Consider the following 25,002-nt stretch of genomic DNA (forward strand, 5'->3'; position numbering starts at 1 on the left):
CTCCCGACTGGACTACCTCCACTGTGGACTACAGCTTGGTCACATTCTCGTGTAATTGGGTAACATTCCCTGCAACATCTCCTATCCTGGGTCTGTAAACCTACCACACATCCCGAGGTGGCCTCGCAGGTTCACGGGGGCTCCCTTGTCCCCCTTCTTACGGCCCTGGCGAGCTCCTCCTCTTCTCCCTTCTCTGGAAGGATGCTTGCGATGGTCCGCTCCCGTCCTAACCCTCGGAACTGTGCGCACTCATGAGCGAATCTCTAACACACGCTCGACAAGGGTATTAAATGGGGGACGAGGGCAGTTCACATTTGGCTGCCGCCACACCGTGCTGGTCAAGTACCGCTGGACCTTCTCGGCGGCGAGATCGTCAATGATCTGCCATTGCCTGGCACCCGCCGACTGAGTAACTGGGCCCCCTTGGTTCGCGTCATCCCTAAGGGACCATGCTCTATTGCTCGTACCTCGTCGTTGCAGTCACTGGCATCACACGGATGATGTGGTGAAAAGAGGACTGACCAAGATCTTCACGGCCCAGATGTAGGAGACGAGATCTCCCTTCGTTCCCCAGTTTCACCTTTTGATATCCAACTTCAAAGGACCTGGGTGACGTGATACCACGTGGCCAATCGTGCGCCAACCTGTGACATGCCAGGCTTGCTTCTTCGCTGCGTGCAGAGCTCCCCTGACCTATTGTTTTCTTTTCGCACGCTTTTCACTCTGCCCCCCCCCAACCCCCGATGCTGTATTCAGGAATGTATGACTCATCACAGCTGACCTGGTAATATGTTTGCACCCATACACTATTAAGTCAATTCAGGGGCATTGTGGTGTAAACTGTTCTGCTGGGTCAAGCCAAACGGCATCGGGAAATCATTGGACATTCCCCAGAGGAATTCTTGGATAAAAAACCAGACTGCCTGGCGACCCAACGTCAGGACACTACGTGTGTGCGATGTGTGTGTATTCAGTGTGTTGGTCAGGGATGGGGGATCGCGGCGCCTGCAGAGTAGCTTCGAGGCCATGGCACCACATAGTTACTATTAAAAAGTTTATTTGGACTGATTGCAGTGGCAGTCAGGCGCGATTGTGCCAAAAAGGTTGACCACAATGGAGATGAGATTAGCTTGTGCGTGAGCGAAACATGAAGTGGCATCATGGAAACATGGGATACGTGGAGAGGCCTTCATTCAGAAGTGGATAATGGATAGAACATTCCCGATGATGAAAACTGTTAAGATGAAAAAATCTCAAGCCACGTGCTTGAATTAGGCGAGACTTTATTGTCAGCTTCAACCTTTACAATATAGTAATACATATTAAAGAAAACAGAAGTGTAATGTGCTAAAAGTGATATATACGGCAAGAGGCTTCATACCACCAAAGTATCAGTGTAGCGACAGTGTAGAGCTAATCACGCAACCACAATTGTTCAACTGGGGAACCCCAAGCTAGATTACACTTTATGTGAAGCTGCCATCAGCATAATGCATCCAGTAACAAGACTAAATAACAGAGTTACTGTTTACAGCATACTTTTACTTTGCACAACAGAAAGCACATGAATGACGTTGACCCATAGAAACTCGCACCATACATCACTTCCATTGAGTTGTGCGCTTCACAAATGATTTATTTCTCTACAGTTTTTTTTAAACAAACATCCACTGAAGCATTCATAGTAAAGGACCGTTATATATACTTGTTATAGCATTACCGTTACTATATATGCCATTTTAAAGCAAATGTGATGTGCATTGCAAAAACTTCCTTTTAATGAAAAATCTTTATACCTGGTTCTTTGATTCAGTTGAAAACAGACACTATTGACCGTTATGAATCAAACAAGTGCGTTTACTCCACCTATTGTACTGTTTTTCATAGGAAACATTGTAAACACATTTAGCAACTTTGCCAGCTTATATTTGTTTTTTATAAATTGTGTTTTTGGAGGCTCTTCAACACAAATACGAAAAAAGTATCCTTTTAGTTTAAATCCCCAAACAATGGTTATGAAAGATTTTTTTCCAAAATTGTTTTTACGTAAATTTTCACGAACCAAATACATGTAATGAAACATTACCTCGACAATTATTGTCGAGACCAATTATCTTTCTAACTTCAAACAAATATCAAGCTCGTAATTCTTGAGCCAGACTACCTAATGAGGACTTGGCTCGTGTTATTTTCATGCAAATGTCAATTCAATGGACTTAAACCAAGTAAGTTGAAACATCTCTCTTGCAAGGTAAATCTGGGATAATACAAAAGAATCAAGAGACCGTTAATATTTGCATGGTATTAAATATCTACAATTTTAGTGAGGTACCACATCATGGAATATCAAGTGGTTGTCCTATGAAGATGTATGCCTCGCCATAGGAACGTGGAATTGCCACAAATTACTCAGGGTCACCAACATTGGCTTGTCTTGGACTTGAATTTAATTGGGCTATGATGCCACACAGAATCATCTATTGTCGGGAAATATACCAGAGTTATTAAATGTACACTTTATATAGTAAGCTATGTTAAATCCTGGCCACATTATTTGTTGGCTGCAGGGATTGGAGTGGAACCCATACACACTGGAACAATAAGTGTGCATGCTAACCATTAGACTGTCTAGCCATTGTTATATTCTACTTATGACCATTTAAATACACATGTTAATAAGTAGAAATATAAAAAAACAACTGGATTGTTAGGCTCCCTACTTTTAATAAATCTGATTAAATAAGTAACACACTTATTCAACCAATGCGAGCCCAGCTGGACTAATACCATATATAAACTTGACAAACAAACGAAACAATTATTCAACCAAAGCCAAGTTCTAGGGATACAAATGCATTTCATTCCCCATTGCATAAACGAGAGCTAGTTATTTCGTCACATTTGAAATGATATACACAATGGGTGCAACATCTCCATTTGCAGTGCAGTGCACGTTTCTGTGAAGGTCAGGAGGAAATGTGTTACAATTGAGCGGTGACATTGGTAGAAACCAAATGTCGAAATTTAAGCAGGGCAAATTGTGGAGCTAATGTTAGATGTTTCAAGTACAGTTTTTTTTACACCAATACATTTTGTAGATTAAATGTTTAAGTTCGTGTACACAGAGTGTTTAAGACAGCAGGTGAGGAGGAAGTCCTATAAAGTCCCTGGGATATGAACACCCCTAGTGAATAGCGTTGATACAATATCTTTCAGGGCCTCACATCTTATGTGTGATGATATCAAGGTGCTAACAGTCTGTCCAGGCAGTGTTCACCACCATTCAACACTATTTTTTTCTTAAAGTCATTTTAGCACTTCAAAGTTGGTTACATTTTAAGAGGTAAACAACAATTCCATGTTAACAATGAAAACTGAGGAACCGTGGCAGCAATGATTAGGTATACATTTTTTAACCACTGAAAATTAACGATTGGTATGACCTGAAAAGGGTTGATCCAAGGCATCGTCTGAAGCACCGATTACAGACAATGTATCAACCCTACCTCTTATACCACTGAAGGCACTCCCCAGGACAGTAAAACGATATCTAGAAAGAAAAACATATTTGCAATCACTTAGCAAAGTATAATTTGGAGCCAATTAAGAAGTAAAACATAATGTCTCGAATTGAATATGAATGTAACATGTGAAATTAGAATGATCTTAACGTGAGATCTGCTATAAACCAATTAGATATGCAAAGCACTGCGATGACAGGCATGTGATGCCAGCACCATATATTTTGTTGAATGGAAGATTCAATAGGATCTAAATAATCATATGTATCATGCAAAGTGTCGATCCATTTTATTTTGTTACTTTTGATTGCCCAATTACCATGAACATGATGTATGAAATGTGATATGAATTTGGTTTTTAATAGAGATAGTAAATGTTGAGGAAAAACGACAAAACCTTCACTCAATCCCTCAAACCCAGAAACAAAGCAGATAGCACAAAAACGAGAAACATATGAACAAATAAATCTATGCAACAATTAGTAATAGAGAACAAATTGAAGCTTCCACTGTAAACCACAAAAGTTGGTCAAACAACAATTACAGAATATTTCAGCATTGTGAGTACCCTTTCCTGTGATTTAAACTTATAAGATGAACATGCAGACACAGCCAATCAGCTGCTGTCCATTTCCTGCCCAGGCAGTTACGTGGCATAGCGCTTGGTCCACTGACGTGCTATTCGGTCGTGTTCCACGCGATTGGTTAGGTACTGGGTGGCGATGCTTCCAACCAGTGGATCAGCTGAAATGAAAAAAACAACACACTTTAAAACATCTCTCGTGAGCTCTGAAGATTAATATTTGCAGTTATGTGTGAATTATTGTCAATATTACGAAAAGCGTTTGTATTGTGGAGGCTGTGAATTGTTTCAAATCACCAGGGTTTGCGTCGGTCAGCAGGGAGCAAATGGACAGCAAAACCTTGGAAACAGTCAGGGCTGGGCTCCAGTTATCTTTCAGGATGTCAAGGCAGATGAGGCCCTGGCTGTTGATGTTGCAGTGGTAGATCCGAGTCTTGAAAATAACCTTGGTTCACCATAACATGAAATACATTGTGTTTTACCTGAACATGTTAATAAGTACTTAACATAAAGAGAGTAATAGGACTGCTTTTTAGGAAGTCCTCAGATGTAATTATCTTGATAGAATGGCTCCCACTGTAGAAATTTAGAAGTTTCACTGTCGACTCTGGGCCACCAAAGGAGATAAGCAGCACCTTTTGCTTATTTGACCAGTAAGAGACTGTGACTTGACTTTTTTAAGTAACAATTTACAAATAATTCATATCTAAGGAATGCGATAATTATTTATTGAGTTGAAAAAAAATAATTACGCGCAGTCCTTTGCCACCCATTGTTGGATTAAGGCCTCCCCATGCCCTGTTGGTCATTGGGAGTATGAAATGACAGATCGCAATGACTGTAATGGAAATTAAAAATACAATTTTTTTTAAGTACCGAGTGTATGTTCACGAAACATTTCTGTGCAGAATGATAATACTGTAACTACAGAATGGAGAATATTGCCGTAAAAATGTTTTCAGAAATTGAATCCAAGCATGGAAAATGGTGAAAACATATATGGCCTGCAGGACAATACTTTGGACCTGATGGAAACAATATATGTTAAAGGATTCAGCAGTGTTAATAGCATAATTTTGATCACTATCATTATTTATTTACTTGATATTGTACTTTACACAAGTATACATGTCTCAAAGTTCCAATGGAATTCCTAGTAGCACAAAGGAACACAGAATTACAAAATAGTTTCCAAGAAAATTAATCACAATGTATGCACTGGAGTGTGTGCTAAAATAACAGATGGTACAGTACAACTCATGTTTAATGATGTCGTATACTTAAGATATACTAAGCATTGTACAAGGTTTGCATAAGGTGTGTTGTCAACCTCTTCTTAAAACTGCGATACATTTTTCAGAGAAATTTATATGATCAGGGAGCAGATTGCATTGTTGTGCTGCACACTGTGCAGGTTACCTTCGGTGGTTTAAACGGGTAGTCAGAAGAAAATGTGATGTCCAAAAAAAACACTCCTCCTTCATAGACGGAGCCCGGGGGCCCAAGGATTGTGGATCGCCACTCGTACAGGTTGTCCCCTTTGGGTGCAGCACTGAGAGAGAGTGCAATGTGGATAATTCACCAACCTGCTGATGCTGTTAATTATCACATCATGGTAACCACTTTACGCGGCACTTACTGTCAATAATTTGTATGGATGAATTTGGATTCAGTGCGAGAAAAAGTGTAATTGTTCTATTCGTGGGAAGAAAAAAAACTATATCATAATTAAAACACACTTCAAAGAAAGACAAAATGAGTACTCATTTATATCATATACAAATTAATCAAATTATGCGGTGAAGAGCTTCATAGGTAATCATCATGATTGAGATGTGTCGGTTATAGGAGGGTTGTTTGACTATGCTTCACCATGCTGGTCAGAGAGGATTGATGAAGGGAACACATTTTGTTTCACCTGTCGAGTACCCGACTGCTATGCAGCACCTATCCAATTCAGCTACTCAGGTCGACAGGGTTCACGAGCTTCTTTGTCACGTCAAGGCAGTGACGAGTTTAGCCAGGGGAAGCCTCACTAAGCCTCAACACATTTTCACGAGGGTCCTGCTTGGTATGTCTGCACATTTTTTTTCAACAGCCTTGTGCGTGTGGGAGGAAACCGGAAGAGCCCAGGGAAAACCCACAAGGACCATTTACACACAAAACTCCATAGATAAGTCAATGATGATAACAAGCGAGGTACAGTATATTAATGAAAACTACAATTTGACATTTCAAATACACAGAAAAAAGCACATCATATCCTTAAAATAGTGTTTTAAAAAATAGGGGTGATTACCCATCCTCTTGTAGAATGAGTGCTATAATTTTATCAGCAACAGTAAAGTAAACACTTTTATCATAATAAACCTCAATATTAATTTGTCAGTGGAAATTATCCCAACACACTGAGGGTATATTCCCCAGCCTCACTCATTATCATCAATGAGGATCTGAATATACTAAACATTAATATCCCTTATCACTAAGCTATAAAATATAAAAGGATGAATGCCTTTCATGTAGGCTAATGTTGCTATTCACAATTAAGTTAATGATGGATTTTAGTTACACATTCACTTGGCTTAGCCATAGCCCATATCTCTCCTGTGCATGAGCTGATCTGATTAGTCCATTTCCGTGTTGATTATATTATCTGTCGTGTGCCCTCCTTTGGTTACCCTTCTATAACCAGTATTGTCCATATGCTATTCGCCCATCCCAGTTATGTGTCCTGTCCAAGTAAATTTTTGGTGAACAGTCAACATGATATCTCTAATTTACATATATAGTGAGTTCCACGGACACAAATTAAATATCATTGAAATATACACTCCAAAAACAAGCCACAATGATTAAAATGTAGACCACACGTACTGCATTAGGTTACCCAACTAATAAAAGAGAGCAAAGTACATTGCATTAAAAGTACATCCTGTTGGCATGGATGGTGTTCAATTAAACAGATTGTTTGGCGAATAAAACACACAGCAGAAAGCCTTATTGATCAATATAATTTATATATTTTCTCTGTATTCAACTGTCACTTCGATGGATGAATGTTCAGCCATCATTCACTTGAATCGTTTTTTATTGCTTCTTACATGGGAGACAGTCCGAACCTAGACTACATGTGGTTACACATGTTACCAGCATCGTGTTGCTGAGCGGAGGGTTTCAAGCACTGGCCTTATGATGTGCTATTTATTCTGCAGATAACTCACACGCCACTACTCTAGCTTTTTAAAGGCCACTCTGACCGAAAACCAATTACACAAAATTTTAAACGGTTTACTCAAAATTACATCCACATGTTAATCCAAAGCTTGGCAAAAAGGGCTTCATTGTGGTCACAAAATTAAAACAGATTTCACGTAGTGTTCATAGATGTTGCAATGTTTAAAAATATTTAATAACCATTAGCCAATCCTGTGTTTCTGTGAAGTGAGGATGCAGATACCTAAAATGAAGAACCTACAGAGTGAATGGGTTGAGGAAATATCCATAATCGTAATGTCATCTTTCCTTTAATGTATAAATATACATGCTTACAATTAAGGTTGTTAAACGGTAACCAGTAAATCATGTTCAGAATCGACTACCGTTTTCAAAAGTCAGGGACCGATAACGGTTTACTGTGTAATGATAGACATGCATTCACTGACGGGCATGCGTAAACCGAATGGTGGCCTGAATACATTTATCCTCATTTCTCAGTTAAAAAAGGTGCCACCCTGCCATTGCTTGCTCACGCCACTGCTGGCGAACAAGCCTCCAAAAGAGAGGATATTTAATCATTCTTTCAAGCTGAGCAGGCATCCAGTCTGAATTAAGATTCTGATTCTGAAATGAGGTGGGAGTACCCACGTTTTACCCTACCATATGTGACATACAGATCGACTATGTGTGGCATACCCGTTTATACTGCTGGGTGGACAGGGGTGGGGGGGGATTTAATAAACTTTCATCGTAGTTTCAACTGCCATGCCAGGACATGGAATGTAACCCGCGACCTCTGGATGCAAGTCCAGTGTGATAACCATTACCCCATAGCAGCTCCCTTAATGTCTTTGTTAAAAGGTAAACATATTATGTTTGTTGCTCGACATTAATACGGCAAACTGATAAACACAATTTTTTCATTCAATGCGTAAAAAATTATTTTATTCTAGTTACAACCCTCTAGTTTCAACCCACTCTGCAGAAAGCTGTTATTCGGCTTTTTGAATAAACATATCGCAGCAAAATAGAAAGGGAGCACATGGTACAAATAAAAACAGGTGAGTCTTTTGGAGAAAAAATTGTGGTGATTACACACACACATGGCTCAAGACAATTGCAGTGCGGTGGCCACTGCATCTGTTTCGATGAATCCAATTGACTGACCTTCATCTATTTTTTCTTTGAATGACTTGAGGGCTACAGTGAATGTCATTCAGCAATAATAGATGGTTAAAAACTCAAATGCAAAAGGTGTGTTCACCACCGAAGCCAACATTAGACACCTATTTTTTGGTAAGTTCATTGATTATGTCTACAATTGACCATCATTCGGTGGCAAACATTTCTGAACAATCATCTGAGAAACTTACAATAGTTCTACTATTGTTATAGCCATATGAAGTGTGAGAGAGATCTCACAAATGTGCATAAATGATCCCAATTATATACACTCTACATATAAAACCATTCCAATAATGTGCTAATATTCACTTGATTGGTCCTGGATTTCACATTGCACTTTTAACATATTCAATTAAGGCAAAATATTATTGATATGACAGACAGGAATGTGTTCATATTAAATACATTATTTTAGGATACCTCTAAGCACTGGCGGCGCCATTGGGGGGGGGGGGGGTGGCACATGCCCCCCCAATGATCCGATTGAAATCCCTAATTTCGATCGGATCATTGGGGTTTATTAGTAATAAATCGGCATTTTGCGACCCCCACTGCCACTGTGTATGAGATGATAGGACACTAGTCCGAGTCCATAATTGGCAATAGGTAACAGCAAAGCAGTTATAAGTGACTCACAGAATTGTGTGCAGTTGCGTATACAGTACACGACTTCCCTGAAGGCATACCTTCAGCGAGCGCGATGCCGATCACACACGGTTCGAATTTGACCCTCGATCGATGGCTGCGCCATTGCCGCACACGCGTCGAATAAAAAGCAAGGGACAAGTCCTTACTTCCTAACAACTCCTATCATTTTTCATTGCTGCAGGGTTTGCCCCCCCTACCTGAAAATCCTGGCTCCGCCATTGCCTCTAAGCAACAGATTCAAAAACTTAAAGATCAAAAATTTATCGTGTCACAATTTTATTTGATTAATTCACAACATTCATAATTAGTGGTTTGAAAGGAGGTAAGGTTAGAAAGTAAAGAGGGCAAACTGATTGAAATAAGACATTGAGGAGACATGAAAAGCGACTTATGCAAAACTGCTGATTGAACGAAGAGAATTCTTTAAAATTATTAGAACACATTGCTCTCAGGGATTATGGCTAATAATCAAAAATAATTATGGCGTAGCAGCCAAGAAATGGAATGCATCCATGAGGATGTCCACCGAAGAGATGGAACAATGAAATCAGAGCGTGTGCAGGTGGTAAGGTGGATTAGTACATCACAGGATTGTGTGGTGGATTTCTCAGGCCTTCATCAAGCAGTGGATTAACCATGTTTTTTGGTGGTAATGATAATAACAGCAAGAGCATTGGCTACACACATACTATTGTTATAGTTAGGCTTTCATCCAATCAACTAGAAATTTTACACATGAAGCTCCTCATATTCGTTGACATTTACTGGCACACATAAGTATATTTGTTTTACTCTGTGGAAATTAATTTAGGGATCATTATGCTGTATGCAATAAATATTTTAAATGAAAATGTAAACCATATTTAATACTCAATGCTTTTAGCACGCAGCCTAACTGAAACAATTTATGCATCAAGGCCAAAAAATAAACGGATAAATTATTAACATATCCCACCAAAGTGAATACTGACCATTTAACAGGTCTGTGGAATGCCATGACTTGGGACACAACAGCCTTGCAATGCATACATTAATAAGTACTTCATCACATAGAGTGAGGGGTGCTAGGTTACCTGCAGTTAGGTGGTGGATCCAGGGTGATCTCTGCAAGCTCCTTCTGAATTCTAAGAAGAAAATAAACGTGTAATTATAAAGTACACTCACAATGTACATACACATACATGATTATTGGTTTACCAATTCACTATTTTGTTGAAAGAAACTTCAATTATTGAATTTACAATTCTTTTTTAAAATCCACAGAATGTATAAAAAATGTACACGTCATTTCTAAAAACGTATCCTGCTTGGGAACGTTCTAAAAAAGCACATTGTAAAAACAATGCATAAGACAAATGTCAATCTCTGAAGAGGCCAAATGTGACACATTTAATCAAAACCAAAATGAGTGCACCTCAGTCCAAGTACTCAATTTCAGAATATTATTTAATTAAAATCTTCTTTAAAACATACACTCAAGCATACTTTGGGGTTACAAATATATTTCTTCACTTTGTGGTACATCTCAAAATACTAAGTTTTGTATGCTGATTAACACCTAACATCACAATTTTATACCTACCTATAACCACATGCAAGCAATTGGTTTTAAAAGCATGTACTGAGCATTCTGGAAGGATGAGGGGGCAGCAGTTAGGCATCCAGCGATTATTTGGATTGATAGGGGAGGCGTGAGTGGCAAGTGTGCAGGGTCGCTGTATCCATGAGATGACAGTTATCTAAGCTTTATTTAAAAGTGAGATAAAGAAATTCCAACAACTTCAATTGCTACAAACTACTATTTTTATTTTACCAGGTAAGGCCCACTGAGGTATACAGTTATTTTTCAAAAGCGACTTGGCCAAAAATGATAGCTAAATGAAGTCACTTATGTTGATATGTATTACAGCCAAATACTTTAAAACGCATGTTTTTACATATGTGGAGGGGGAAATGGTAGGACCCGGATAAAAATCCTGTTCCTATTGAAGTTCTTCTTGAGTGAGACAGAAACCAGCATTTATGTTGAAATGTATAGCAGCCAAATTGTCTAAATTGCATGTTTTTATATGTGGAGGGAATAACCAGAGGACTTGGAGAAAAATCCTGTACCTATTGAAGTTCTACATGAGTGAGACAGAAATCAGCATTATATATGTATGTTGGAACTTCTTTGCACTTTACTTAGCCAACTGTGCTAATCGGAGATGCAGGGGAGGGGACAACAGGATACACAAAAAAGCAGTCCTAAATAAAAAGTTTTCAATTAATAATAAAGAAATAATTTTCATACATTAACAAATGCAGTGCTGTATTCTCTTGTAAATACAGACTTTCGTACGGCCAAATATTGCCCTAAGCATCTACCCCACCACGTGCTAGGCTAAAAACAATCCCACCCAATAACCCAAGGTCACTCAATAGGAAAGTGTTTAGGAAGAATGTGCAATCAAAGATTTGAAAAATATTCAACCATGATAATCGAAAGTGCAGGATTTAAGAAATATATTTTGTCGTGTATACATGCTGTGTGTGGGTTAAATGCATATCTATTATCATTAACATTCTTTAGATTAACAATTTTACTACTACACAACAAAGTTTAATATATTTTTAGGACAGCATTACAGTATGTTTAATACTTTTTAGAAAATAATAAACTGATGACTAGAATTTGGATACGTCAAATATTAATATTGCTAATGTGTTGCCAGTTTTTAGTTTAATGGCACATTGATAGCTGCTGCTGTCTATAATTAATCAGTGCTAATTATATAACACAATAACACGTCTCTACTATCACATATAGCCATAATACATTTGTGACGTTATTGTAGTGTTTTATGCATCTGAGCTGTTTAAATAGGTTATTATGTCAGCTTTTGTTGGTATTTTATTTAATTATGTTCATCAGAAAGCACATTTCATATTAATGTGTGTAAAATAATAATGTAAAGTGTTCCACAAGAATGTATATTTTGGTGTCAGTTTTCCAATAAAACTTGATATTCATTCACAACCTTAAATAATAAACTTCCAAATTTGCATGAGCACATATGAAGTACATTTAATTTTTTTTAACCAGGTGAGAACATGGGTCTAGGAGTCTCATTTGCAAGAGTGCCCTGGGACACACTCATACTCTGAGACGAAACAAAGATTCCCCTTACATACTTAACAGACTTTTAGAGATGTAGAGAGCACCTATGAAGACTGGCAAGAAACATGCAGGGGGTGGATGGCCAACACCACGCTTACCACCTTTGTCTCCCTAGTGGCGATGCTTACACACCACACCAGGTACTCATTTGAGGCTGAGTCGACCTGGTTCAGATAATAGTCACTGGTGTTGGCTGTGAACAGGCATGGAACTCGGGTTGCTGGGTTTGTAGCACACTGAGCTAACTACTGCACTACTCTGAGACAAAGACAAATACTGTTAGGGCAAGAACTGTTAGCAACCACCGATGACGGCAGGCATGATACACGAGGGGGTGGGTGGCCAGCACCATGCCCAACTGCCTTTGTCTCCCCAGTGGCGATGTTTTGCACATCGCACTTGGTACTCATTTGAGGTTGAGTCGACCTAGGGGAGGCCCAAGACCAGTTCCGATAATCATTACTGGTGTTGGCCATGAGCGGAAATCGAACTCGAGCCAACGAGTTTGTAGCGCAATGCGCTAACCACTGTAATACACATACTCACATATATTATATGTAGAAATGGATATATATACTTATTAATGCACAATGTATCCCTGCACTACATGTATAAAATACTCACATAATACATATTGTACATGTGTTTATACAAACACATATGCCAGAATGCAAACAAAGATAACACACAAAACCATCTTTGAAAGGGATTTTAAGCCACTTGTCTCATCTACAAGTGAATGTTAAATATGCTCTTAATCTACAATTATTCTTCACCACTGAAGAAATATACAATACTCTAGAACCCCTTCACGACTTCTCCTCCAGTGGGCATTTATTCTTAACAGCATTCATTAGGGCATTTAGGCACTCCCCCCATCCACTTTTTTTCTTCTTCTCTTACAGGGGTATCAGAGTTTAGGAAGACCCCAAGGTTGTAGAGTTAATTGAAACAGTTTATTGAAACATGCGTGTTAGACAGGTTTCCATTGCACTGTAATCTGTAATGTGTTTGTGCTGGTGTCAACCCCATTTCATATTCTCTGTGTGTACCTTAATTGTTTTGTTAATATTCTGAAACCAAGTTCTCTATTCTTTATATGGTGCTAATGGGCACTACTGTGCCAACACAAACATGAATAAAAGATACTTACAAGTTAAGGAACAAACTCTGAGTCCATGTGCCAATTTCACACATGCTAGCATATTTCATCAGGATTTCAGGAATTCAAGTTATTAAGGTATTGGCAGATATACAGAACTTAAATTCATGCAATCCATCTACTAAAACCTTCATTATTTGCACTTATTTTAAAAATATGATGCCGAACTCTATACCCATAAATTGCTTTGTTGATCCATGCGTATAACCTTATTCAATACAGTCATATGTTTTATTTTTCCAAGTCTATCAGGAAGCAGATTTTGGTCATTCAAACTAGTGCCATCATCCACACACTGTGCTAAATTCAACCAAGTGTATTTTACAAACGTGAAAAATGTTAATGGAAAATGTTTATTCAATTATTTCAGCTATTTACAAATTTCATAGTGAGTGTATTACAAACGGTGTGATATATATGAAGAATTTTACATTTTTTATTATGCAATCTTATGAGCCAGTGCCAGAAAACTGCAATCATTTAATTGAAAATAAACAACATTCAGTGAAATTATAAGTCGATGTGAGCAAGGGATGACATGAGACAGCTCGTGCTTCCATGTTTAGTGGTTGTGTGCTGATCACCCAAGGTTGCTGGTTGAGGTTTACAATAGGCAATCGGGAGGCCGAAAAGAGCTCTCAAATTCCACGGGTGTCCACAGGTATGACTTAACACAAGGGAATCCATTTAGTCACATATGACCAGTTACGCAGCATTACATTAAATTCTGCAGTGCAAATGAACTGAAGGACACTCGATAAGGCACACATTTTTGGAGAATCAGCACACTGACTATTCACATAGAAAGGGAAAATGTTATCCCTGAATATGGTGCATGACACGCACATGTGACTCCAACACACTGTTATTAGTAATAACCTTGCAGATAGTTTATGGCCAATGGAATCTTATCTGTACAAGATGTCAAGGACGAAACGGCTGTTTTGGGTTGAGCTCACCTTTTAGCACTTGTGGAAAGCTTGGCGGCCGTCTTTGCAGACGTTTTAGCTTCTTTCTTCTTACCAGATTCCTGCTGCTGTTGCTGCTGTTGTGGCTGATGTCCTGAGAGCCTTGCATCACCACTACTGCCCTCAGGGCTTTGGGTAGGGAGAGTACCTTCACTTGCCATTCTCCTGGAACACAAGAATAAAAAGGTGAGGTGAATGCATTTAATGTAACATCACACCTCTAAGCGGCACAGCAAATGCAATAAGCTGCAGTCCTTTATGCTTTATGTGAGTCAGTGGTGTTATAAAGGATATGCACCTAACATTTAAGGTGTAAGAAAAGGAACATTGCAGTTGTTCATTTGGCTGGAATCCCAGAATACTACAACCATTAAATATCAGTCAGAAGCACCATTGCTACCACCACCAACATTTTTTTAAACATGAGATGTCCTTTCAGGCGTATTCTCTCCTTTGGCTGCCACTTACTGTGTTATTAGTCTTGACAACTGGTCATGATCCCCTTTTAACAATGTGTCTGGCCCAAGCCCTTACTTTTATTCACCGTAAAAATTATGTCTCTAACTTGCATGTGCTCTCATCCATGTGTTCCTATTTTTCTCTCAGTATAATTCCAAACATGCACCTCCCCATATTACTTTGCACACTTCAGATGTTTTATTTTTATTTTCGATGTCAATGTTAATATTTATAAGCCAATTTAAAAAAGTTAATATACATTTGTGAAGTATTATTCTTTTACAAGAGTGCTTTGTTGTTTTTCAATAAGCTCAGCTGTCCAGAAGCACTCCAACCTGATCTTCTACATGGATTTTGTTTAATCATTTTTACTTTTGTTTTGCTCATATTTATCTAGTCCAACTGCTTTTAAATGATAATTACAATATAAAATGATAAATAAAATCTCCATTTATGTTTATGCTTTTCGTACTCTGGTGTAATTTTTGGAAAACATCCTGTAATGTCACCGTGAATAACTTTGGCAAAAGCATGTATACTTGTCCTGACTCCCCTTCTAATATGCATGTTGTCACCTTTGTCATTCTTGTAAATTATTTGTATTTTCTCTTTTACTTATTTATTTAGATCTCCATTTGGCAGAGCTTGGATGAATGCATTAATTTCCAGAGTCAAATGCCTATCAAAGTCTACAAAGGCTAGGCATAGTGTAGTTTTGTATTCATTAGTCTGTTCCAAAATCTGACAGTATGCAGTGGATAGTAGAGAAGCCTTTTCTATTACAGCATTTTGTTCTGACTGATCTTCGCGAACAAGTAATGCACATGCGAAAATGAGTGAATGGATCATCAATTCAAGTCAATGTGTTCACCCTTTCTTGAATAGGATTGAAGCATCACTCAGATTGTGGTATTTACATTTTGTGTAAATGGATTGACTGTAAAAAAGGTCCAGTTGTTAAACCAAAAATCACTAGACCTTTTCACAAAATAACCAGGCTCAATTAGGAACTGTAAGGACCAGCATCACCACTACCACCTTCACAAGTCCTACCTTCATTTTCACTGCTGCCATCCACTACCATAAATACCTCCTTTCATATCTCTGCCACCACCACCTCCTTCACCTTAACTTCCAGTGGCACCGTCATCACTGTTAGCCAGGAAGTAGTGGTCCATGCTTGTAATACAACACTTTGGAGGTGAGGGTTGATGGATCACACAAATGTTGTGAGACTCCCTTCCCGTCAGGGTCGGGGTGCTATACCCTGGGTTGCCAGATAGAAGTACAGCAAGTGGACGAATTGTCATGTTTCCATCTGTATGGGGATAATGTTGCTCCCTCATAAGTACATTTATCAACAGTTTTCTTAGGGTGCGTTGGTTTCATTCCATGTTCATATACACTCATGAATTGGCTAACATCTTAAAATAAAAATATGCAGGAATGTCCTGCGTAAATGTAGTTTTCCTGGATAAATAAGTTAAAGAAGTATATTTATGAAGAGCAGTTCGACCCCCTCTACATAAACGCCTTCCAGCAGCATCACCACCACCACATCCTGGAAACCATCATCTCCATCGACCACGTTCACCCCAACAACTATTTAAACAACGAAACAAAACTATTTCTTATTTATTTTACCGGGTAAGGCCCATCGAGCTATATAGCTAATTTTCAGAAGCTCAACGAAGTGGCTTATCACGTGGACATGTATATCAGCAAAATTCTCAAAACGTATGTTTCTAAATGTGAAGGGAAAACCCAGAGGAAAATCCATGCGACCACGGGGAAAACATGCAAACTCCAAATATACAGACGTCAGGGTCGAGATCGAACCCTGAATACCAGGCGAGGTAGTTAACAACTCGCCACCATAACCCAACCTCTTTCACCACCTCTACCCAAACTCTAAAAACCTCTTCCACCCTCCTCTTTCACCAACTCGTCCATCTTCAGCCTCACCACCACCACCACTTTCACCGGAACCACTATCTTCCTCCACCTTAACCTTACGACCTCTTTAAACTCGCTACACCTTCTCACTCACCCTTCCTCTTCCACCACCCTTGCTACCTCCTTTACCACCTGCTCCCCACCTCCACCATAACCATCACCTCCTCAACCACCATAACATAATCGTCGTTCGCCACGCCGCTTGTGTCATGCTCGGTGCACCGAGGCCAAGTGAGGTGTCAAAGGCCCCGCTGTCAGGTCACGAGAGAGACGCAGGTCACAAGCTTCCATTGAATTCACTGACTGAGATGACCGGCAGATGCACAAACTGTGCTCCCCTCTCAGCCAACTCTCTTCGCTTTATCCGCACGACGCTCTGCTCGTTGTTGTGAGCGTCACTCATCTTCCCTCCGTTGTCGCTGGAGGGTGACCGCCTCCAACTCCCCCGCAGTATCCATCACGAAGCTTCTAAACAGGAAGAGGTTCTCAACAACAAGAATTCACATTCTCCTTCGACCTCCACCGCGCTCACCACCACCACCACTACCACCTCTACTCCACCTTCACCATCTCCCCCCCCCCCACGACCACCTTCCACCATCCTGGGCCCTTGCGGGATCGCGGCCACGAAAGTGAAAGCATCGGTCGCTCGCAACTTGTTGCCATTCTCTCTCTCCCCCCACCACCTCCACCACCACCACCTCCACCACCCACGTCCAACCCCGGGCCCTTTACTCCTCCACACTCGTGACTGACAACGACGACGCATGTCGCACACCGCACGAAAGCGAGAAGAGACAAACACAGTGACCACCGGGGGGGTTGGGTTTGGGTGTCGGGGATACACACGACGACGACGACGGGGGGGGGGGGGGTCCATCACAGAACCACCGCCGCCGTCGCCTTCCTCGTCGGCCGGCTAAGGCCCCGCACACCTCCCCCCCCCCCCACGACGTCTCTCACTCAACACAAAACAGCAGCAAACAACGGCCCCAAACCTCCACGACGGGGAGGAGGGAGCTGCGAGCAGGCGAGGAGATTGAAGGATGATGGTGAGAAAGAGGAGGGAGAGATGATAAGCAGCAGCGGCAGCAGGAGGAGGAGGAGTAGAAGTAGGAGGGCGGGTGGGGTGGGATGGACCGACCCGCCTGCCCGGCCGCCGTGCGCCTCCTGCCGTCGCCCCGGTCGTGGTGGCCTCGGGGGGTGGCGGGGGGGGGGGTCTCTGCTCGGCCCGGGGGGGAGACGCTGGACGCGGGGCGCTGGGGGCAGTCGGGAGGGGTGGGGGCAGTGGGTGGGTGGGTGGGCAGTGGGTGAGTGGGCAGGGCCGTGTCGCTGTAATGAACCGAGGACCCCGTCCGTGCAGTGGCCTCCCCCCCGTCCCCGAGCCGCACCCTCCTCCTGCTCCTCCTGCTGCTGGTGCTCCTCCCCCTGCCACGGCCACTCCTCCCCCCTCATTGTCCTCTTCATCTTCCTCGTCACTGACGCTTTGCTCCGATCAGCGTGGTCACCACTCGAGGCTGGCCAAAACCCCAACTCGAATGATCACTTTCATTCAGCTTATTGGTAAAGCGCCTGCCCAAACGCTTCCCCCAAAGCCATGCCCCGTCTCGTCTCGGCTGGAACTCGTGGCGGTGAAAGGTCAAGATGGACATCGCATGGACAGACAGCACGTTCAGATAACGTCTCCCCTGCCGAAAAGCCCCGTGGCTTGTCGCCGTCGTTAGCGGTGCTGAGACACTGCGGGAAATTACACATTCCCATGGCGGGCTCAGTCTCTTCATTTGACATAGGGCAATTCATGACGCATGTTAACTTTGCACGGTGTAATGGCGAGTCGACCAACCGAACGGGTTTGCACTCAATATATTCAGTTTGAGACAAGTGTGCTCAATATAAACAACAGCGCCAAGGGGGACATGTCGAGTTTAATAATGGGCAGAGCCCGTGTATGAAATGGGGAATGACGAAAACACTGCAGGGAGGGACGTATTCACCTATTAGACGGTGTTTTTTTTTGTCCTGAAGGAAGGCGGCTGACCTTGCTAGGCCCCCTATGAATTAGACATACAACTGCTGAGTCAGCCAATCCGCGAGATGTGACCATGTGCTAGGGTGAGTAGATCTGGCCACAAGAGTTACACGCCATCGTGGTGGTGCGGTGTTGTAATTTCGGCCTGGTTTACACACTTCCTCCATGTGGCAGGGAGTTGATCAGCCACGTTTATATGTTCATGTAGAGAGAGAGGTTGGTGAGCCAGGAGACGGCTTCAGGAGTAACCCGATGAACATCTGAAATAGTTGAGACACAAGGTAGCTGCAACACGAGCAGGCCTGGTTAGAGGGAGAATGAACATGGATGGCATTGGGGCAGTTTAAAATGTACACCACTATTCAACTCAAGCTGGTGTGGGTCGAAGTATCATTGTGTGCGTAGAGTGTAAAGCACCGTGCTAATGGGGCAGGCATGTTTTTCACTGCCTAAATGGTTTAATCATCAACCATATTTGATTTACTGCTATATGAAGCTGATTTCATGACTCCGCCTCCCAGGTACACGTACACCCAGACGCGATGGAGTAAGACTAACAATATTAGAACGATATTTCCAGATGACACTTGTAATGCTATGCATACTTCATTATCCAACACACTTCGGTCTTTAATAACACCCTTATAACTCCCCGAAGGAAGTATATTTGCACATTGGCTTTGCAATTCCACGTTACGTTCCAGTATTACCTGCTAAACACACGAGAAAAACAATGTAATCAAACACTGCGATGTCCTGGAGCGTGTTATGATGGCACTCGCATGCATGAGGAATGCTCTAGCAACACTGTTGTTCATGGAATAAACTCGTGAATTTGAATTCCTCATCATGGATTTTGATTGTATTTGATTTGTTTAATACACAGTTCCATGCATAACGACTGGTAATGTAGAATTATCATACTGTATACTTTGGTGTCAGCCGTTAAAGAAAACTTATTTTTGGTACATGCACTGACAGTGATTGTTCACTCCAATAATAACTCTATTCTACTCGTAAGATATTTAAAATACATTTTTTTTCTCCTGCAGTACAACATAATTACATAACATTGCAATGTGCAGTACTGTACTTCAAACATGATAATGTAATTGATTGCATTTGGCAAACTTAATGTGAGTAAACATCTTCACTTAATTCTGCAAACAAATCATTGAGCTAATGACTTACTCACTCGAGTATACAAAAACCCAACGTGAAAATGCTCTGCAGCAAATACTGTAATGTATCTTTACGGATCATTCATATCCAAAACAGAACTGTAATTTTTTATCTTTCAGAAATAATATTTTTGACCACTAGATGACGCTCCGACATAGCCTATTCACCAGCAAGTCCTCAGAATTGTGCAATCTTCCATCCTCTGAGTGACTGGAGTTAACCATCAGTGTATGGTGGGGTCTGTAGGACACAATGCAAGTTAAGTCAGGCTAAGCAACAACACAAATCGGACTTTCAGACCCCTCCCAACTAAAACCGTGCTTTGTTAAGTTCAGTGTTGTATTAATAATTGCAATAAAAAATCAGCACAATCGTCAATATTGTCTTTAAAGGAGCAATATATAAGAGGGTGACACTTCTTCATAGCACATACATGTGAATTTATGTGAAAAGCCATGCGAAGTCTAATTTTTTTGTGATACAGGTATCCCTCGATTTATGAAAGGGATACATTCTTTACAAAAACACGAGTAAAACGAAATCTCGTAAATTGGAATGGTCTTTCCCATTAATTTAATCCTAAAAATTTGGGATGTATTTCTGACAGACATTCTAACTCTACTCCTAACTTAAAATATGCATCTATATCACTTCTCATAGCACAACATACTAATAAAGACCATGAATATTAAAGCAATTGAGTAATAATTTATTTTAAACAAAAATAATTAACTTTTTCAGGGAACTCACCAAAAGATCTGCATGTTGGAATGACTGGAAAGGTGATGTGGAGGCGTTATTGTTGCACTGGAGGGATACCGTGATGGTGTCGCGGATGCATGACCCAGCCTCCTTGGTGGTTCTTGCTTGATTTCAAGGTACATACCACGTGGAATTTTGTTCATGTGGAAATTCGATTTCGTTAATCGAAAAGTGTCCAAAATGTGTCAATTGCATTAACGTCAAATTTCGTAAACCGAATGTTCAGAAATCGAGGGATACCTTTCCGGTTCTTTTATCTGCATGGTTATACACCTGGTTCATGAAAATCCTTACAAGTGAGTCCCTCAGAGACAATAATAGTAGGAGGCACATTATAGCCTTCACAGGTACAGGGAGTAACTTACACTATGGTCAGGACAGCTAACAGGATGCCTGACTACAACACCGAGAAGGTGAAGATGGTGACGAAGACTCCAGAAGCACGATGGGTTCCACTCCAACAATAGCCCCGAACCTTGCTCGGGGTCCGCCTTTGATCCACCCAGCGTGGTTTCGCTCTGCCTTCGGCCACGACCACCTTCTAGAACCTACTAGAAGGTTCCCGGGCTTTACCTCACGTGCCCCCTCTATCACCTTTGCCCCACATCCCTTCCTCCGGCTTATCACATGACCTGCTGGCAGACAGGGCTGCTACAACAGCAGATCCCCTTCTCTGCCAGCAACCAGCACTACGCGCCCTAGTGACCCATTCCATATCACTACACAAGCATGCTTGTTGAAGTATGATTTAAATACTTAAAACAACACAAGGAAATTAACATAAATTACCATACACCAGGCCTCTGATTGACATCGTGACCATTTTCTTGGTTCTTTCGGTAAAGTCACGTAGAAGGGAAATAATAAAATAATTAAAGTAAAACATAATAAAATACAATTCTCACGACGTTTCGGCCACAACGCAAGCAGCCGTCCTCAGGTAAAGAACAGGTCTGTCGGAAAGACAGCGTCTGAAAGACGCTGTCTTCAACAAGCATTCTACGTGACTTTACCGAAAGAACCAAGAAGATGAATCCCTGCAGTCACGAAAGCTTTAAATCGAAATCTTTACCATTTTTTAAAATAAACATCCTTTGCTGGTAGGAAAATTTTAACTATGCCAGTTATAGTTCCGCCTGGTAATAAATGCTGCATAGATTAGGACCATGTTTAATTTCTTCAGTGCTTTGTACACGAGTACTAAGCTCGTATCAGTCATGTTTAAAAGGCAAATGTTTATCAGGGGTTTTAGTAGTGAAGCATAGCATGTTAAGAATTTTTTTTTTTGCCAGAGCCAAAGTTTCCACCTGCTGCTATTTTAAATTGCTGCCATGTGGTTGATATTTCCGTGGTGTATGGCTAACATACTGGACTTGCAATACATATAGAGGTTGTCGGTTAGTATTCATGTATGTTGAATTTCCTTCACACAGTACGTAGCCAACCGTGCTAATTGGAGGTGCAGGTTGATCCCCAAATGCGGCAGTTGAAACAGTTGGCAATATTTGTACATCCCCCCGCCTCTGTTCAGCCAGAAGAACAATTGGGCACACTCCACAGTTGATCGACAGGTTGCATTTTCAGGGTTAAATTGTCTTCCATGCAGTAAAATAGAAAAAAGATGGCAACCAAAACAACGTGTGAGGGAAATATGTAGAAAAGGGTTATTTTTTACATTTCAATCAATTCGTTTAAGCTCACTTGAATGGGTACAGCAAAACTGGTTCCTTTTTCAACGGTTTTATTTAACTTGAAAGCTGTGTCGTGGTCAAATCTTGTAATCTACATTTCGTCCACTTCCCGTTGTCCAATCAATCCCTAATTTTGCACACGTACTCAGTTACGGTGACAATGCATGCCTGTATCATAATCGCTGTCAATTAATCAATTAATTGGCTCCTTTTTAACATTTTGTATGGAAGCCTTATTATTTATATATATTTGTGTAGGTCAAAAACGCTGCGGTCCCTACACTCTCGAATCGTCTCGCCCAAGAAGCAGGCGCCACGTGTCTCAGGCAGATTTATTTATAAAATAATCAATTAAATCAGGCAAGAGTTGATGTGGCAGCAGGCGCCGCATCATGTACTTCTCGATGGTGAGTTAAACGAAATTGTGAAAAACAATTCTTAAACTTCATTCCTCTGTTTGTATGTCGTCGTCAAATCTTGTAATAAAAATGTCGTCTTGTTCCCCTTGTCAAATCTAGTTATTAAACTTAATTCCTCTGTATGCCGTGGTCTAATCTTGTAATCCAAATGTCGTCCAGTTCCCGTTGTCCAATCGATCCCAACTTTAGCACACATACTCAGATCCAGACACAATGCATGCTTGAATCAAAATCGGCATCAATGAATCAATTACTTACCTCGTTTAAAGCAATTGATATTTTATTGGACGAGTGCTTTGCGAACAGGTTTTGTGAAAACAATATATTAATACCAACGTAGGAGTCGAGAGTTCGAAACTGGCCTGGAACATATTTTTTTTGGTACTATTTCTTGTATTTTTCCTTACTTAAGGTCAACAGTTACATTCAATGCTTTGGTGTCTTTACAAAAGTTTATTATGATGTAGTGCATCTAAGGGGCCGTCCATAATTGACGTCACGCAATTTTGGACGATTTTTGACCCCCCCCTCGTCACACGGCGTCACAAAAAGTCAGACCCCCCCCTCAAATATGACGTCACAAAGCTCTGCTCCCCCCCTCCAAACCATATTTCCATTTTGAAAATAAAACATGCTTGAAATCGCTTTAAACTATTGTCATTGTAGTACGTATTTAATGTGGCGCTGCACTCTGATGTTGTAGGAGAAAACACGTATTAAAAAGTTCAAAATGTATGCCTCTCCATTCTCCCATGGAGAAGCAAAATGCTCCTTCATGGAATAAATAAAAGGTGACCTTGGTAAATTTAAATAATCAAATAGTTAATAATGAAAATTATCAAAATTAGTGTTGTTATAACAATTCTATATTTATTTAAAATTGCGCATTTTGATGTGACGTCACATTTCTCAAACCCCCCCCCCCCATTACGCATCGTCACAAATGTCTGACCCCCCCCCCCTAGGTGCGTGACGTCATTTATGGACGGCCCCTAATGGGACAATGCATGGAAAGGGTCCGTGACGTCATTTTTGCACTAACCCCATTTAAAGCGAACTTTTAACATTAATATTGATGTTTTTTACATTTCCATTTCAAAATTAAGCTGGTTGTGATGGACAAATCGGTTGAGTGTTGCCCTTTTCAATACATTCTGCAATCAAATCTGTGAGGTCTGCACCAAACACTGCTATCCAAATTTATTTTTTATAGAGTACGAGGTAATGAAAATGCATTGCACTATCTACCAACCGAATTGTCATCAAAGCAAACATTGCAAATGTGTTCACGTTGCAAGCCACACATCAGCAGTAACAATAGAGCTGCACCGCCAAAAGCTCACTGGAATATTTTGGATCCTGGTGGAATTCCAGATGTGATTCGAGTCTTACCACAGCCAGAACAACGCTATTTTCAAGATTGATACCTTTTGTGAACATCATCAAATTCACTGGAGTATTCGGTCAATATGGACATCTTTGAAGTTAGTGACACACTTCCATGAGCAATGGCTAATACTGGAATGGTTGTCATCACAGAACATCTTGAAAATCTCAACATCACACGTACTCAACTGGCTAATTCAAAACAATCCACTTTATCGGGATGTAACAATCAATAAAGACGCAAACATCGCTGATGTACATTCAATTGCTATTCCTGCGCAACAACCAGTGGGGCAAAATCAGCCGCAAGAACCTGCAAATGCTTACATGCTAATCAATGAAAGATCTAGATTTGTTTGTGCTGCATGGCATAAAGTAAATGAAGATGTGTTTATATGGGCCAATGCAGGTGTTCAATGTTGTGCAATGGTGTTGGCAAATATTGTAAGAGCTGCAATACTGCCACCAAGCATATGGACCACAAACACATTGAACGTGAACTTGATTGCGGGTGATGAAATGTATGAAACAATTGGATTGGTCACACTTGCGAATTTAGGATATCCAATGACAGCTAACGGATATCTGGAAGTCAAACATTTCGATGCCATAAGTAACGACTTCATTATGTTCAACAACTCATTCTCAATAGCCTATAATGAGGAAACACTA

The 25,002-nt window shown here is 40.7% G+C and overlaps 1 protein-coding gene across 2 annotated transcripts; it reads right to left on the minus strand.

Annotated features, from left to right (window-relative positions):
• Positions 1–1,266: 1,266 nt before the first annotated feature.
• On the minus strand, positions 1,267–18,149 carry LOC133345078 (ubiquitin-conjugating enzyme E2 E2-like). Of its 2 annotated transcripts, none has more exons than XM_061555531.1 (6): positions 18,006–18,149; positions 14,438–14,611; positions 10,230–10,280; positions 5,524–5,656; positions 4,402–4,549; positions 1,267–4,265 (listed from the first exon to the last, which is right to left on the minus strand). In XM_061555531.1, exons 2-6 carry the CDS (start codon positions 14,605–14,607, stop codon positions 4,168–4,170), a joined length of 600 nt encoding a protein of 199 aa, XP_061411515.1. In that variant the 5' UTR covers positions 14,608–14,611; positions 18,006–18,149; the 3' UTR covers positions 1,267–4,167. The 2 variants fall into 2 exon arrangements, with proteins under 2 accessions (XP_061411515.1, XP_061411516.1); XM_061555532.1 differs by lacking the exon at positions 18,006–18,149 and adding an exon at positions 17,860–17,979.
• Positions 18,150–25,002: the final 6,853 nt, after the last annotated feature.

Source organism: Lethenteron reissneri, chromosome 21, assembly GCF_015708825.2.
Source record: "Lethenteron reissneri isolate LAM-NWPU_2019-01 chromosome 21, ASM1570882v1, whole genome shotgun sequence".
NCBI classification, from domain to species: domain Eukaryota; kingdom Metazoa; phylum Chordata; class Hyperoartia; order Petromyzontiformes; family Petromyzontidae; genus Lethenteron; species Lethenteron reissneri.

Coding starts and splice junctions, on each gene's coding strand:
- LOC133345078 (XM_061555531.1), bottom strand. CDS start 14,607: ATGGCAAGTGAAGGTACTCTCCCTACCCAAAGCCCTGAGGGCAGTAGT. Junction 10,281..14,437: donor CTTTCCACAAGTGCTAAAAG/GTGAGCTCAACC, acceptor TTTTCTTCTTAG/AATTCAGAAGGAGCTTGCAG. Junction 4,550..5,523: donor ACCCGTTTAAACCACCGAAG/GTAACCTGCACA, acceptor TGGTGAACCAAG/GTTATTTTCAAGACTCGGAT.